Genomic DNA, 18,952 nt, shown 5'->3' with positions numbered 1-18,952 from the left:
GGAATTTCTGTGTAGTAGTGTATCGTTACACCTAAAATATTGTATTGCATCATTTTATTTGTTTCATGTAGATGAAATGAATTATAGTATAATAGAAATCAGAGAGTGTATGACACTCCTACCTATTGGTACATGTATGCTGTATTTGTATAAAAGATGCATTTATTGTGTATCATGTCATTCCTATATTGTGATATGCAAGTATACATTCATTATTAATAATAGTGGACATTTCATAGTGCTTTTTCCATTGGATACAAAGTGCTATGAGATGTCATCCCTGGTTGTCATAGGAGATAAGATATATTACCAGGCTGCGACAGTACAAGTGCAGTGCACATGTAGGGATAACAAAATAAGTAAGTCTTCAAGTCACATATTACATGACAGTGAATTTCTGTGGAGTAGCCACTATCATTATCATTTTCCTCTCGGGTTTCCTTGCGAGATTTTCTCTGCCCAATACAATTCCTACCAGACATTCTGGCACCCCACCATGAGTTGATTCATCCGTAATTTAACTTCACTGGTATCAATATGTAAACATGCTACAGAACTGTGATTGTGATGTGTTATTGAAATTACTGAATCATGTGATGGCATATCCTTCCCTCAAAGCATCTTCAATGTCAACACATTACTTTTTAAATCTCTTTTGATTAAAACGTAGCAACCTGATTTATCATTTCCAAGCAGCTATGTGAAGTACGTTTCACATTAAAAAACAAACAAACAAAACAATGTCCATGACATATTTCTCTCATTACAGATGATGGATGTGGTTTGCATCATTTGCACAGAAACATCACCTGCTACAATTGAAGTTGGGGAGAAGGGGCGGAGGATACTTGTGATGTCAAGTTTAGAACGTGGTGATGGCTTCCATGAGATGTTTCAGAATGCAACACCACTATGAATCCATGCTGTTTGTCGCAAGAATTACACAAGGAAATGTTCCATAGTGTCTACAAAAAGAAAATCATCCTGTCTTGAAGAAGATGAAGATGTGACTCAATTACAGTCGACTGCTTCAAAGACATTCGATATAAAGAATGATTGTATGTTCTGTTCGGATCCTATCACCCAGGACACTAAAAACCCTTCTCGTAGGAAAGATTCAGTAAGCAGTGTTCAGACCTTAGAGTTTCAGGCAACAGTATTAGATCGTGCAAGAGAGCGAGATGACAAGTGGGGCAATGATGTCTCTGATCGTGTGCAACATGCATATGATCTGGTTGCAGCTGAAGCAAAATATCATCGAGCATGTGCCAATCCTTTCTCAAGAGAAAGTACGAGGGAGTGTCAACTGAAAGTATTCGCCAGGAAGCATTTCAGAAGCTATGTGAGTTTCTTGATGATAGTGATGAATGCCAATACTCAGTTCAAGAGCTTTCAGAGTACATGGCCACGTTTTTGGATGGAAACGAGGGATACTCAATGAAGCATCTCAAACGGAAGCTCAAAGAACACTATGGTGATGATCTAGTCGTAACCACCATCAGTGGAAAGTCGAGTGTCGTGTGTTTCCGTGACTCGGCGCACAAAATACTTCATGAAAAGTGGAGCAGTGATCAAGTGTCAGACGTTGAGAACCAAAGTCATCGTATAATAGATATGGCTGCTTCCATCATCCTCAACGATATCAGACTGACAGTGTACAACCGTGAAGAGTACTCAACATTAGATGGAACTGAAAATGGAGAAACATTAATACCGAGGTCCCTAAAGCGTTTCGTACATAACGTAGTGCACGGCAAAGGCAAAAATGATCCGGTTACGAACAGGAAATGCACCTCAATAGCACATGCCATCATCTCTGCTAGTAGGCCCAGGTCATTCGTGTCACCGATATTGTTGGGAATAGCTGTGTATGTACACCGTAAGTATGGATCTCGTGAACTGATAGACATCTTGAGCAGCATGGGCTTTGCTGATGACTATAAAGAAGTGCAGCGGTTTGAACAAGCTCTCATGTCAAATGATGAACCATCCTATCACCTAGGTGGCTTTACCCAATTTGCGTTCGACAATGCCGACGTCAACGTGGCAACAGTAACTGGTCACAACACTTTCCACAACATGGGTGGAATCGCTTGTGTTACTCCGCCCGGAGTCGTTGCTACCGCACCCATCAAACGCACAGTAAAATTGCAGTCGGCTGAGAAGGTTGGAGCATTTGGGCATATTCCAATCAAGACATACAGCAAACCTGCTGTTCCTGGCTTGCGGTCTGTTGTAATAGATCCCCTCAAGATACCTGACCAGGAGCTCCCATCTCTCAGAACCGCAATTGCCTTAGACTCCCTCTGGGTGGCTGGCTACGTTCTGGAACTAGACTTGTGCCCTTCTTGGAGTGGTTTCATGAAAGTTGCCATGCAGACTGACCAGTACGAGAGGACAAGAGTAGAAGCTCTCCCCTTCATCAGTTTGGACCCGTCCGATCCAAGTACCATCTACACGGCACTATGCTTTGCGCAGTCACAATGTGAAAAGCATGACTTGAAAATATGTGCAGTAACATTTGACCAGCCATTGTACATCAAGGCAGCAGAGATCGTAGCTTCCTCACAAGACCTAGACAAAGTAATCATTCGTCTTGGAGGATTTCACCTCCTCATGTCATACCTTGGTAGCATAGGCCACATCATGGACGGAAGTGAACTTGTAGAGCTATGGGATACAGTGTACGCCAAAGGGTCTGTCATTCATATGCAGTCCGGTCATGCATTTTCCCGTTCTCTTCGTGCTCACATTCTCACTGCAGCTCCCCTCATTGGAGTGTTACTTGATACACCTGGCATCTTAGAACGCATAGATAAAGACCACTTAGCGAATCTTTACGTTGCACTTCTCAACCAGGACAAGAAGGCAACTGATGTAGCTGAGGAGGCGTGTGTGAAACAGCTAAGTCTGATAATTTCACAACTCCTTGACCAGGCAGCAGGACAAAGTAGGACAGGGAAGCTATGGGTGCAGTATATCAGACAAGTGACTCTTCTGCAACGTTTCATTCGAGCTGAAAGGACAGGTGACTGGAATCTCCATCTCAGCTGCGTGAGGGACATGATACCGCATTTCCATGCTGCAGAACATCTTCCCTATGCCAAATCTGCCAGGTTGTATTTGCAACAGATGGAAGCCCTAGAGCAGACCATGCCAGGAAATGAATGCACACTGTTTGCAAAAAAAAAAAAAAAAAAAAAAAAAAAAGGGTACTTCACTATCCGCCGTGCTGACTCATTCTGGGGTGGAAACTTCTCTGATCAGACCATTGAACAGTTTCTGATGCGGCAGCTGAAAACATCTGGAGGACTGACACATGGACGTGGAATCACAGACAGTACGTTGGCAAAGTGGGTTCATGCTCTTCCTCGCTGTATTCATATCTGTGATGCACTGGAACAGTTCACCGGAGTACACACTGGTACATCAGAGCAACACAAAGACATACGACAAAGTACCAGGTCAAGAGACAATAAAGACAGATGCATCTTTGTTGGATGGCTGCAGGCACATCCGCCATTTGCTGGGTATGAAACTGATCGCCTGGTCTCCTTGTCAACTGGTATCGTCGCTGACCCGTCTGTCGATTGTGATAAAGCTGTAGAGATTGGCCTTGCAGCGGCATCCGAAATGAATGGTAAGAAGTTCACAGATATCAAACTACATCGAAAGGACAAGGTGAAGACCATCGGTGCCAAGAGTAAGACAGTGAAAATCAGGGGACAAAGCACAAAAGTCAACTCAACGCTACTGTTCAATAGAATCACATGCGTCCTGAATAACAGCACTGAGATGGAATCGTTCTTTGCTTATGAACTTGCTCCCCAGCCGCCTTCCCTTTTCAAAGACGGGGTGATGCGGAAACCAGCAAAGAGTTCTCTGGGTCTCCTGCTAAAGTCGTTCACCAAAGAATCCAACCTGCCGGAAAGTTGTCTCTTTGTTTTAGATGGTGGTCACCTACTGCAATCAGTTGTCTGGCTACAGCCGTCGACCTATGCTGATGTTGGTCAATCGTATATTTCGTACATCCTAAAACACTATGGAGCTCAATCAACGGTGGTGTTCGATGGATATGGAAGCGCAACTTCGACAAAGGTAGCTGAGCAGAGACGAAGAGCTCAGAAGTGTACCTCTAGTGACATCATATTTGAAGATGATATGCTCACCACCACAACCCAAGCGGCTTTCTTAGCCAACGGCAACAATAAGGCGAGACTTATACAAACTCTACGTGACAAAATGCTCATGGCTGGAATATGTGTCAAGCAGGCAGAAGCAGACGCCGACACCCTGATTGTCTCCACAGCACTAGCACTGGCATAGTCAGAACAGGTGCCAGTTGCTGTCGTTGGTACGGACACAGACTTACTGGTAATGCTAGTTGCTCTGGCAACCTCTTCCACAGATGTGTACATGCTATGCCGCAGTAATCCTGTCACGGTCTTCAACATTCATGAGATTCAGCATGCCATAGGGGACACAAGAAATCACTTGATGTTTCTTCATGCTGTGACGGGATGTGACACGGTCTCTGCGATCTATCGTCAGGGCAAGCGTAAAGCTTTCAACATGGTGCACAAGAAGCGGGACTACGACTTGCTGGATACCTTCACCAACAGTGGAAGCACCCATGACGAGGTGGAAAAAGCTGGGGAAGGCTTCATTCTTAAGCTTTATGGGGCCAGCAGTTTTGAATCTCTTGATGACTACCGTCACATCGCATACAAACGGGCAATCGGTCGCAGTTCCCTGAGTTCATCCTTTCAGCTAGAAAGTCTACCTCCAACTAGTGCTGCAGCAAAGCAACATTCATATCGCGCCTATCTTACCGTCCAAGAATGGATGGGTAACTCCTTATCTCCAACAGAATGGGGCTGGCGATTTCAGGACGGGACTCTTACCCCGGTAGAAACAGACAATGCTGTTGCACCCGACACTTTGCTGAACATGGTGGCATGTGGGTGTAAACCAGATGGTTGCAGAAGCATGACATGTAGCTGCAAGAAACTTGGGCTCTTTTGTACCTCAATGTGCAGTAAATGCAGTGGTCTCAATTGCAACAATACAGCACCGACTGTTATAGTTGCCGACGATGATATTACCCCAACTTCAGAGGACATCAACATTGAAGATACAGCATCCGACGATGAAGACAATGACTGATGCAACTAGGTGTGTTCATGCGTAAGGTAAAGATTCAACTGAAACTTTTGAGGTTTGAATCTCTAGCATGATCTTGTTTTGAATGTCTTTGTCTCTTGAAACAGGCTAAAACAGCAGTGTGTTGATAAGTGGCGGACATTTTGAGCACCATTTGAATTTCAGAAAGAAATTCAGCGGTGTTATTGTTTCCTTTGTACTTCAAAGTATCTGAATGAGTTCCTTATTTCTCAAGACATAATATACTTAGAGATTTAAAGTGCATATTGAGGTAACTTAGTCGCAGGGTCATGAGAAAAACAGGAAATTGCAACCATCTTTGGCGCCATTTTGGATTTTGGGACGAGTTCAAGTGGTTTTATTGGTATAGATATGCGTTTTTCAAATTTGCGAATAAGAATTTATCTAGATTCCTTGACTCCCATAACATATATGAAGAGCTTGCAACCAAAAGGCGCTAAATCCATTCCGGCTACTTTCGAGTAAATTGATGTTTTTTAATTACACATATTACAGCTTGTTTATTCATTAGCTCTATGCTCCTAGTGGAAGAGCCATCACAGTAGGTAATAAAAATGCACATTAAAAAAATCCTGCACACACCATTTATTTTTTATGAATTTTTATATTTCAGATTTTTTCGGATTTAGCGCCTTTTGGAAGAAATACTTTTGAGTTGTTCAATAACATTGGTATTAGGGAATGTCATTAATGTACAATCCAGGTAAATACTAGAGAACTGCATAAATTTACATCACAGTAGCCACACATACCCACACACACGCACACCCACACACACACACACCCACCCAAACACACACCCACATACACATACACACACAAATGCACCAAAACACACACACATCAAAATGTGAAATCCTTCCCAGCATGCTGCTTTTAATTTTACTCATAATAGCAGCATACCGTACACCTATTCATTATACATTCCACACATGCAAAATACAACTGCAGCAGCAACAGCAACAAATTAAATACTTTGATCTCCTAATAACACTTTGCACTGAATATCATGAAGTCTATACAGAAGGTACAGTGACTCAAGGAAAGTGAGGACTTGCAGAGATTGTGAAATCATGTTGACTGATAGTATTTACTTCAGGTGAAAATAAAATACAGGTTGTCATGCAGAAATCTGACTGCAACAGACATGAAAACAAATCACTATGATAAGCCCTCACATTGTATGCTTTACCTATTAATACTAAGAAAGCATCGCAAGGCTTTGCTGGAGGCTTTTTGATTTGGACTAACCAAACATCTATTTTAAAAAAATGTCAATTTGCTAAAACTGTAGTACTTATTAAGAAGGCAACAGATGCACATGAAAGCACATCTGTGGACAAAACTCTTTGTTTATACGTAAGTCAACAGCAATAAGGCCTACATCTAGGCATCTGTACTGTGAATCACATTGTCTTTTTTTGTCTTCTTACCATGTTCATTTCTAAAAAGTAAAAATTGAGTCATTTACAGCCAAAACAGGAGGTTTACCGCATGAAATGCATACCATCAAGTCCATGGCAGAATATCTCAACTAGTTATAGCTAAGTGCCTGCCCTAAGAATCATAATATCTTGCCATAAGCTCGAGTCAGAGTTCCGTTCATCATTGGTGGCCACTGTTGCTTCATCCTCATTGCCAGAGATGTCCACTGTATTCAATATCAAGGAAGTCATTCAAAGCACTGGCCACTTGGTTAGTCCCTCGCCGAATTCCTGTCCACCGCCTAAATGCAAGCAATATCACCTTGATGTTGTTTTCCAGGGATGTTTTCTCCTCCTCTCAGCTTAAGTTTAATGATGTAAAAAAACACACAGCCACTCGAAGTACGTTGCACCTACTCAAGTACTCAAGAAAGCTTAATTCAGCATTCAATGAGATTAAGACCACTGTGATGCAATCCTCTGATTCACGAAATCTTGGCCTTTCATGTACTGCTATGAATGCATCCTGTCACCCTCCTGTTATAAGGCATGGTAAATGTCATCGATGTGCGCTTCTTCTTCTTCTTGCGTATGAGGCAGCAGCAGCTAAATAACGTCCCTCAGTTGTTGTAGCCAAGTTACAGTCTCAGGAGTAGGGTGTGTCAGGTCCATGTTGTCAGGAGGGCGGAGATCAGGGCACTCACTCAAGATGTGTTGAGCAGTCTGTTCTGGTGCACCACACTGGCAGGCTGCTGACGGGCGTAGCCCCCACTGATGCATGGCTGCGTTGAAACGCCCAACTCGGGTTCGAATCCGATTTAATGACACCCACTCCCTCCTTGGGAGGTTTGCTCCTGGGGGGACAGATGTATTGGGCGTGACAATGAGTTGGGCAGGTCGTTGGGTGTCTTGCCAGCTCAGTGACACTTGCTGCTTGCAGATATGCTGTAGGTTGTATGACTTTCAAGGATGATTTGCCATTAACCTGAATTGGGAGAAGAATAAGAGAATTCAATCAAAAGTAATTAATACCGTTGGCTTAGAATATCTGTCCACGAGTAGCAAACACAACCTCAAACTTCCAATTTTGATACATTTCTCAATAGCTTCTAGACAGCCATAGTGATTTGGAGCAACACTTACTCTACTAAAAGACCAAAAAGAAAGGGATTAGTTTGATTTACAGATTTTTTAACATAATTTTTTAATGTTTAATATAACCATAAAAAAACACTAATGCAATCATATCAGGATTATAAGATCCATCAGTGAATATTAGACAGGCTCTAATTCTATCATTACCAGGGCAATGCACCCGTGCTGCATAGACCAACTCGAACAGTTAGAAAAGTAGGTAGCCAGGTCATTACCATTGCAACACAGCATAAGCAGTACTGTATAGACTGACTTGAATAGTTACACGCTGTAGATCAACAGAAAACTTAACTGAGAAAATGAGTCAAGGTAACTTCATTTATTGATTACAGTTCCTTCAACAGATAATTAGTGACATACTTGTGAAATGGACCCCACCACTGTCTCTCTATCATCAGTGCTAAATAATACGGCAGCTTACCTGTTACATCCCCACCATGTGGTGTTCAATATGGTGCTTTCTTGCACAATACAGGGCTAATACTGAGGAATGTGGCCCCACCAAACGACACTTTAATATGCACGATTGATACAGCAACAGGACCAGTTTCCTCTGCATAAAATGTAGCAATACACTTCATTTGGCATACTCGTGAAGTAGGCCCCACCACTGCGTGTCAGTACTAATACTACAGCGGTTCGCCTGTTTATACTCGTGAATTCAGCCCCACCGTGTGGCGTTCATTGGTACATAAGCACGGCGTTGGGGCTTTCTTTCATAGTATAATACTTGTGAATGCGGCCCCACCAAACGGTGTTTACGAGCAATTGATACAGAGGCGGGGCTGATTTCCACAGCATACTCCTCCCTATCTCCTGTTTTTTTTTTTTTTCTTTGGTCTTCATGTTTTATTCTTGGAAAGACTCCCTAATGTCCCTCGACTAATTCAACAGCCAATTCAACTATAAGTACAACACTAACCTAACCTTAAACCCTAACCCTAACCTTGCTTAATTGCTAAATGCACGAGTGCAAGCACACTGCTGTGGGGCCGATTTCATGATTTTGCCCTTCATTCTATCCTTGGAAAGACTTCCTCATGACCCTTGATTATTCTTACCATAGGTATACAACCCTACGCTAAACTAACGGCATACTTGTTAAATAGGCCCCACCATTGCATGTCAGTATTGGTTCACAGCGGCTCGCCTGTTTATACACACGCAGCCCCGTTGCTGTAAGTCCACCCTATGTTAGTAACGTTAGTAGTAATTTACCTTGCTTGGCATTGCATCGCCGAAAAGTACCGGTACCCTGTTTATACACACACAGCCCTGTTGCTGTAAGTCCACCCTATACGTTAGTAGTAGGCCTACTGGTAATTTACCTTGCTTGGTATTGCATCGCCGAAAAGTACCGGTAAATTTACCCTGTTTATACACACGCAGCCCTGTTGCTGTAAGTCCACCCTATAATATCTGGTAGTAGCTACTACTGTACTAGTATAGGCCTAGTAGTAGCCTGACCAGACACTGTGAACAGGGTCTGACATGTGTTAGTGTTTCAACGTTGTAACCGACCGTCACTATTGACGGCAAAATCACATAAAATACCTTTTATTTTGTATGATTGTAAGAGTAATATAATTGCAACACTTACCTACAGCATATTTTCCTGATTGTTGAGTTGAATTCGGCGTTTTGTTGGTATCCAGACCTTATTGTTGAATTTTTCGGAGTATAGATCGTGCGGTGGCATCTTTTCCTTCGAGAGCTTCAAAAAATCAACAAACTACCACGCATGCGCATTCAGAAGTGGTTGCTTTTTACCTACGCCCGTGCGCCCGTGCGTTTCATGTGTTACGTAAAACTTGTAGTAGATCCGCGCGTGCTGCACCGGCAATGATTTGACCTTTTTGAGTCGGGGTCATCCGACTATCTCCGACTACCTACGTTGTAGTATACGAGAGTGAATGCTATTCATATAACACGCAGATGAGGAGTGAAGCAGTAAGGACGTTTACAGACCTGATTTCAGCCATAGATTTCGGTAAGTCTTAGACGTAATTAAACAAAAAATCGCATACCGGTTATTGAATGATGATCATAGATTACGATAGTTCCTTATATTTTAGTTTTCCACGATTAATAAAGATATTCATGAAGGAAACAGTGAACGATATAAGCGCGATAACAACGTCCGCGAAGGAAAAGGGGTGCAGCGCTGTCGCGATTACGACAGCGCTGCGTGTAGTTAGCCTAGTAGTAAATTTACCTTGCTTGGTATTGCATCGTCGAGCAGAACCCGTAGATCAAAAGGTTTAATTTACTAAAACTTATTATATAGTACTAACATTTAATAGAGCTCTAACGTTAGAGCTCTACACTATAGTCTTGTACAGGTAAACATATTTTAGCTGGTAGCCAACACGTAAAATACATAATTTACATTGATGCACGACGACGAGCCCTGTGGTGCCGGTGCATGGTGGGGCCCATTTCACGATTTTCCCCAGCAGATTATTGATCCCAGTGAATGATTAATTATAAAATTTGTAATAAAACCCATGCCAATTTGACATTCTACGTTGCTTATAAATCAACTCAACATGTTCAAAGTAGGGTATGATGCCCATCTCGGTCCCAACACCAAGACGCATATATGGGACTGACTTAATCTGGGCGTCGTACAGATAATTAAACTCACCTTTCACAGCTGTATTTCCACTGCTTAGCCTTGCATTTCTTCAACACTGCCTCATTTTTCCACTTTTCGTACCACTTTTTAGATCACCGGCAGTCTTGAGTCTTTCATCCATTATGAAACTGTCATGTACTTTCGACTGATAGCCATGGTTCTGTACAGCACTACAGACAACAGTGGTAGTGATCCATGACCGTGAAGAATTGCCATTGAACTATGTAGTGCAGCTAGCAGTATCGCTGCATGTAATAGTACGTGTTGCATGTTCTCATTGGTCAGAGCACCCCTAGCTGGCGTGCTCTGACCAATCAGAGACCGGAATAGAGAAATTGGATATAGCGCCTTTTGGTTGAAAGCAAAAATGGATTTAGCGCCTTTTGGTTGAAAGCGTGAATTTCATGCTTGATTTTTTCATATTTCCTCAAACAATTTTGATTAAATTTTTAGTGCCTTATGTGCACATGACAAAGATCTGTTCGAATCATGCGAAAGATGGAAAAATTGGATTTTATAGCGCCTTTTGGAAGCAAGCTCTTCATATAAAGACATTTTAGTGTGCGTAATTGGGTTACTTAGTTACAGGGTTATGAGAAAACAACAACAGGGAAAGGGGCATTTCGGGCGCCATTTTGAATTTCAGGATGACCTCAAGTGGTCTTATTGGTAAATGTGTGTTTTTGAAAAATTCCCAATAGGTATATGATTCATTTCATTGAGTCGCAACACATATATTAAGACATTTAATGTGCGTGTTGAAGTACCTTGATGTTAAAACAGAAACGGCAGCAATTTCAGACGCCATTTTGGATTTCGGAAAGAGCTTAAGCAGTTTTATTCGTTTTTGTGTGTTTCAAAACCTTTCGATATGTATTGTATTGAGTTCCTTATGCTTCAAAACATATGTTTAGACATTTAAAATGTGCTATAGGTAAACCTACTTGCAAATTTATAAGAAAAAAAGGAAATGGCGGCCATTTTCGACGCCATTTTGGATTTTTGTAAGAGCTCAAGCGGTCTTATTGGTACTTGCGTACTTCAACATCTCTTAACATGTATTCTAATGAGTTCCTCATACTTCAAAACATATGTTTAGATATTTAAAATGTGTTATAGGGAAACCTACTTGCAAAGTTATGAGAAAAACAGGAAATGGCGGCCATTTTGGACGCCATTTTGGATTTTGGGAAAAGCTCAAGCGGTCTTACTGGTACTTGCGTGCTTCAACATCTCTTAAGATGTATTCTAATGAGTCCCTCATACTTCAAAACATATGTTTAGACATTTAAAGTGTGTTTTTAGGAAACCTACTTACAAAGTTATGAGAAAAACATATGGCGGCCATTTTGGACGCCATCTTGGATTTTGGGAAGAGCTCAAGCGGTCTTACTGGTACTTGCGTGCTTCAACATCTCTTAAGATGTATTCTAATGAGTCCCTCATACTTCAAAACATATGTTTAGACATTTAAAGTGTGTTTTTAGGAAACCTACTTACAAAGTTATGAGAAAAACATATGGCGGCCATTTTGGACGCCATCTTGGATTGCGGAAGAGCTCAAGCGGATATATTGGTACTTGTGTGCTTCTACCTCTCTTATAATGTATTCTATTGAGTTCCTTGTACTTCAAAACATATACTTAGACATCTAAAGTGTGTTTTGGGGAAACCTACTTGCAAAGTTATGAGAAAAACATGAAATGGCGGCCATTTTGGACGCCATCTTGGATTGCGGAAAACGCTCAAGGAGGATTTATGAGGACTTTTAGTATGTTATTTTACACACATTCCTGGACCTTTCCTGAAAAAAATCAGCTTGTTACCAAAAATGTCCAGGTTAAACCCTAATGCTCTTGGACTATTAGGGAGGGTACCTCCCTTGTATGTATTTTCTCTCGGTCTCTCTCTCTCTCTCTCTCGTCTAGCCCGCGTCACCGCTGAAATTGACACACCCATACTATTTTTAGATCAACGCTGGTGTGACCTCTTTAAAGTTTAAACACGTGCTCATACACGCTGAAGGCATTTTCATTGCCACAGTAGCGCCTGCAGCAGTTTCGGATTAACGAACCTTCGGAATAACTAACCTTCGGAATAACGAACAGCATCCGAATAGAACACCCCTCCATTTCCAAAATACAAAATAAAAATGTAATACGCATTCCACGGAGTGTAAAGTGGTTAAGACTTTATAGAAATACAGTCTTTCTCATTTTATATAGTTTATCGCTGCCCCACATCGTCCCCGGCCAGAAACGTAAATGAAATGATGTAACCCCATTCCCTACCCAAAATGTGATTCGAATAACATACATTCAGAGAGTGCAAGAAAAATAAGTTTAGCACCATGGGTCAACGATGTCATCTGTATATGGGTGCCACGTAAAATGACCATTTTGTGGGAGAAATTTCATAACTCGACCATGCCACTGCCACTCCATCACTCTGACTGTGTTGCAGTATTCTTTCAGATACAATGCGCTGCAGCTTAGCAACACGGGTGGTGTAGTTTACCATTAGTCTCTATTCCTCTAAGAGATGAAAATGGAAAACGCCAAAGGACACACTTGTCCGCAGCATCCGTATAACTGCCCGTAATAATGTCCGTAAGCGATCGTAAGTGTTGTGATACGTTAACTTGCGGATGATTTCGGATACTTAAAGTGGACGGGAATAAACGCAAATGGACGGGAGGTAAACTTATTTGCGGAAAGTCTGCGTCCAAGCTACGGATCGTTACGTTCAGTTACGGATAGTTACGTTTAATTACGGTTACTTGCGTAAGTCTGCATCCGTGGAGTCCCTCTACGAATTTTGAACATTTCAAAAATTTCGCAGGCTTGGCGCCGTCATTTTGCGTTACGTTAGGGTTACGTTATGGGTTACGTCCGCCGCGGATAGATACGAATGAGTGAACGCAGGGGGACGCAGCGTGGACGCAGGCATCCGCAGGGACGTATGTAGACGTAACTGTCCGTAACTCATCCGTAAAGAAACGCAAAATGACGGCGCCAAGCCTGCGAAATTTTGAAATGTTCACAATTTCGCAGAGGGATTCTACGGATGCAGACTTTCGCAAGTAACCGTAACCAAACGTAATTATCCGTAACTGAACGTAACTATCCGTAGCCTGGACGCAGACCATCCGCAAAAAATTTTACCTCCCGTCCGTTTGCGTTCGTTTACGTCCACCGTAAGTATCCGAAAGTAATCGCAAGTTAACGTATATCAACACTTTCGTCCGCTTACGTATATTTGCGGACAGTTACGGATGCTGCGGAAGATTACGTCCTTCAACGTTTTCCGTTTTCCACTCGCATTGGAACACAGAGACTCGTGGGAAGCCACACAACTCGTGTTGCAAAGCTGCAGCGCATTTACCTGAAGGAATGCTACAATACAGACGGAGCAGTGGAGAGGCAGAACCGCATGGTCAAATTATGACATTTCTACCACAAATGGTCATTTTAGGTGGCACCCATGTACTCATGACATCGGTTGACCCTTGGTGCTGAACTTTTTTTTTTCTTGCACTCTTTGAATGTATATTTTTCGAAAAGGCAATATTTTGATTACGGGAAGGGGTGACAGCATATCATTCACTTTTCTGGCCGGGAAAGGTGTGTGACAGCGATAACTATATAAAATTCTCTATGTCAATGGTATGTCAAAATTCTCTATGTAGGGGATGGGGTGAGAGCATTTCATTCACTTTTCTGGCCGGGAAAGGTGAGTGACAGCGATAACTATATAAAATTCTCTATGTCCATGTCAAAATTCTCTATGTCAATGATATGTCAAATTCTTCAAACATCCTCTCTTTCTTATTATTTGCGGATGATGATAATGTGTTTTATCTGATTCTGATTCTGATCGATTAACACATGATACTTTAAACTGTGAATTAACGAAGTTACTCCATTGGATAAGAGCGAACAAACTGTCAATAAATTTACAAAAAACTGCAAGAAAAAATGCATGCTGTTCAGTAATTCGCTAGAAAATCTACCGAGAAACGCTTTCCTGGAAGACACGGTCATAGACGAAGTCTCTTCCATCAAATTTCTAGGTTTGATTCTGGACAATAAACTTACCTGCATGGGGTTTGCATATTGATTCTGTTTGTCGTTTGTTATTTCAAGGAATATAGGTATTATAAACAAAGTTAAATTTTATCTTCCCAAAAATTTACATTTTATGTTATATTCTGCTTTGATACTACCTTACTTAAAGGGACTGTACAGTACTGGTTGAGGTAGGCCTAGGGATTCATGTTTTGAACATTCCTAAGTGAGATAATGAAAAGCCTCTTATGAAATATGAAAGAGCATGTAATTTTAAGAAGGATTCAACGTTTATTTGATGAAAATTGGTTTTCAAATGGCTGAGATATCCCAAAAAGTGCTAATAATAAAAGGCGACATGCCACAACTTTATTAGGATCTCTTTGTTTCACCTTGTTTTTGGATATCTCGGCCATTTCAAAACCAATTTTCATCAAATAAACTTTTGATACCCCTTAGAACTGCATGCTCTTTGACATCTCACAGAGTGGTTTCTGAATATCTCGCAAAACGTTAAAAGCTAAATCCTCACCTCGACCAGAACTGTACACACCCTTTAAACTATGGTATACTCGCATGGGAAAACACTTTTTCTAAATATACAGAAAGAATACTATTATTACAGAAAAAAACTCTTCGTATCATTTGTCACGAATCGTGGAGAAGTCATACTTATAATTTATTTCACGAAAATAATATTTTGAAAATTTGACCTTTATCGTTTGCAATTAGGACAATTCATGTATAAACTCACCAACCATTCTCTCCCCCTTGTGTTTGATTCCATGTTCTTAAAGAATGAAACTGTTCATGCATATCCAACCCGTCAATCCCATGAATATCATTTGCCTTTGACTAGGACGGTTTTTGCAAAATCTTTATTCTCCTTTTCTGGACCAAAATTCTGGAATTCTTTTGATAATAATGTAAAAGAAGCTTTAATTCTTAATACATTTTCTTTAAAGTTAAAGAATTATTCAAAAACTTCGTATGCAGCAAAATGAATAATTCTTTTTTTTTTTTACTTTTGATTTTCAAAATCGTCTGTGCGTCGGTAACCTCACTACTCTTTGTTTATCAGCGAGTCTGTGCCTCCAGTGCCCTGGTTATGACCCACCATTTCCCTCTCCTCCCCCCCCCCCCCCGTCCACCTCGGACTTCCTACCTCCCTTACTATCTTTCTATCCTCTCATCAATCTTTCCTTACAAGAGAGCCTCTTTGTGTTTGTTAATGTGAGTTGGTATGTGTGCATGTATGTGTGTATTACTCTGTCTGTCTTTTTTTTAACTACCGTTAAGGGAAATTGTTGTTGTTGTTGTTGTTTGCTAATATATTTTTTTTTCTGTATGAGGGGACTGCATTCTACAAGCCCTGTTTTTTAGCAGTCCCCTCCATTTCCAGCAATATTGTTTATGCATTCACCACAGTGACGTAACAGTTATTTGTATCTCTGTTGATAATTTACCTGTATCTCTTTTACAATGTTATTCTGTTCATCGCATTGTGGTACTGATTTCATGACATCTGTGTATTTGAGTGTTTCATTGTATTTCTAATTATTTTGTTTGATGGAAATGAAATAAATCAACTTGAAAAAATGAGAACGAATTTGGTATTTCTCTATAGTCTTACCCACTTTACGCTCCATTGAATGTGTATTACATTTTTTGTATATATATTGTGCTTGGGTGCGGGAGGGATGTTTGAATGTCTTGATGTCTTTTTTTTTCTGGAAATTTAATAAGCATTACTTTATTATAAAAATCTCCTTAACAAAAATAAGTCATGAATATCGCTGCACAACGACAGCGTAACCACAGTTTGTCTATTCCATGACTGTAAGTTATAATTTTCTTACTCTAATGTATAACTTATCGATCTATATTGTATTATATTTTTGGTATAATTATGTTATGTATTCTTTACATTTATGAAGTTTATTCATATTTGAGTTGCACAATAAAATTTGAACCTCAAGTTCAAAATTTCATATATCTTTTATCATTGCAAAGCAAATTAAAGGATTACGATTTTTTTCACAAATTGTACGTAATTGAATTTCAGTTTTCCCCAGTCATGCCAGTGCACAATGTAAGACAGTCCACTATGTGATAACCTTGCTGTCATAACACACTGACTTAGCAGGGATCGTCACAGAAAACAATACTGTCCATAATCATCTATAACAATCTGTAACTATCCCTAACTATCCAAAAATATCCGCAACTCTCAGCAAGTGTTCAGAACTATTATGTGCCAATTCGTAAGAATATCCGCAAGTGGACGCAAGTATTCGCATCTGATCGTATTTGTCCGTATCACCCGCACTTTTTCTCCGTATGTTTTGAATAAATTTTCTAGTGACGGCAAAGGATCCGCGGGAGTCCGCAATAAAAATGACTTTTTTTGGACGTAACGCCGGACGAAGAGCATTATGTGACTCGGGCTTTACGTAGACACACGAACGCGCTCACACACAACACACATACGTAGGGCCTACGTAGCCCACGAACACCAAACCCCTCAGATACTCATGCAGGCACAAAACTGCGCCCACAAACACGCACCATCACTACCCTTTGATATACACATACGCCACTATATACCACATACACACGTACGCATACAGGCACACGTATACACACAGACAAACAAACAAACCACGACCACTTTCCAACCGCCACATATGCACAGTTTCTACATATTGTATTATTATACTCCAAACACACACACACACACACACACACACAACTATACGGAAACTCATACACAAGTCACTTATATTACGCACCTACAAATCATACACAGCACATACCATGCAGCTCACAACACACACACACACACACACACACACACACACACACACACATACGCATAACTTACCTGTCATACCCATCCCACCAAAGCTTAAAGGTCCAGTTTACCTTTGGGAGCAGTGATTTCAAAAATTTTCAAGATATCATATTTGATGCATATGTGTAGGTCTGTTGTATCATAAAACATCCTACCATATGAAATATTTGCAATAAAACCTAAAATATAAGGAGATATCAGGGTTTTTCTCAATAAACCGTAACTGTATACGGTTTAGTCTGGAAATTTTTTTATTATAACTATTGTTCACATTTTGTGTATTTAACAACACTTAACATCGATTATACGGATTCAAATTTTGACAGTGGTTGTTTCTATCCCTAACTCATATTTTAGAACTATTTTGTAGCACTAATGCTTTCATCTGCAAATGGTAAATTATGCCTTTAACACCGGAGCAACCACCCCGAGCCCGGGGCGACAATCTTTGACGGGGCGACAATCCTTGTCGCAACAAATTTTTTGCCATCATAGATTGTCGCCATCGAGGTCAAAAATTGGGAACTGCACAAGCGTCACGGATTGTCGCCAGACGACAATCCGTGACGGGGGCGACAATCCGTGACGCCAACTCCGTCAAGGATTGTCGGCCCGAGCCGGGGGCGACAATCCGTGTAGGAGCGAGAATCCGTGTCGCAACAGACGTCGTTTATTATCATCGCTGACAATTAACTTGTACGTTAGGTATGTACTGTATTTTCCTTTGTTGGCAATGCTGAAAATGTTAGTGATGATGTTATTTTGTATTGAAAATGTAAAAAAAAAACCCAAACATGAAGTTACTTTGAATGGAAATAATGAGAATGGAAATAATGAAAAATGCAGTAATAAAACCAAACAAACAAACGAACATTTCGTCAATTTCGTGTGAGCGTGCAGTCGAAATCAATAAAGGAGGAATGTGATTTGTGCTGTTTCTGTATGCTGTTTCTGTATGCAGTAGAATAAAATCTACCTTCACAATGAGACTTGGAAACTGTGCTAAAATCACCATCACAGCATTAAACTAGACTAGTGAATGAATTTTCATTCATTACAACATATGAAAAACAGAATAACGTACATTATTAAGGTCTTGATGATAATGTAGTAGAGTATCGACATACAGACACTATATCTCTTGGGCATTCATCAGGAATCATATTGTTGCAGGTCAACCTGTTGATATGATTTCATATGTTCAAAAGACGACTGGGAATTCTTTTTTCGATAAATGCAACTAATTAGATCTCAACACTTTTTAATAGTAAAGCATATAAACATTTCCATGCCATAATTATCGTTTTGTTTTCCTTTGTAATGAAAACCCCAAAGTGCTACCTACTTTTCGTTCAGGAGTTTTTCGTACATCAATAGAGGTAACGGAAGAGTGACGACCGATGAGTTGTAAAGACATAAAGAGAAGAGGAACCCGATCTTTTGTAGAGTCTTGAGGTCCTTGTTGTCCTGTGGTAAACGTAACAATAAAAATAGTAAAACAATATCGATATAACTAAATGTTACACTATCTGTAAATGTGTAATTAGTCCCATTACCTAAAAAAAAAATGAAACATTATTGTGCAATTGTTACTACCTCATCATGTTTGTGATGTATACATATATCACAC

At 40.5% G+C, this 18,952-nt stretch overlaps 1 protein-coding gene across 1 annotated transcript in view; it reads right to left on the bottom strand.

The window, feature by feature from the left end:
* Positions 1 to 18,952, bottom strand: part of LOC140244409 (probable E3 ubiquitin-protein ligase HERC4) — a 45,716-nt gene that overhangs the window by 14,662 nt on the left and 12,102 nt on the right. The window contains exon 9 of the mRNA XM_072324047.1: positions 18,668 to 18,789. Coding sequence (XP_072180148.1) covers positions 18,668 to 18,789 — 122 coding nt within the window. The remainder of the gene's footprint in view (positions 1 to 18,667; positions 18,790 to 18,952) is intronic.

Source organism: Diadema setosum, chromosome 21 (genome assembly GCF_964275005.1).
Source record: "Diadema setosum chromosome 21, eeDiaSeto1, whole genome shotgun sequence".
In the NCBI taxonomy this organism is placed as follows: Eukaryota; Metazoa; Echinodermata; class Echinoidea; order Diadematoida; family Diadematidae; genus Diadema; species Diadema setosum.
The sequence above is the reverse complement of the archived record's forward strand: the minus strand, read 5'-3'. Positions and strand labels throughout refer to the sequence as shown.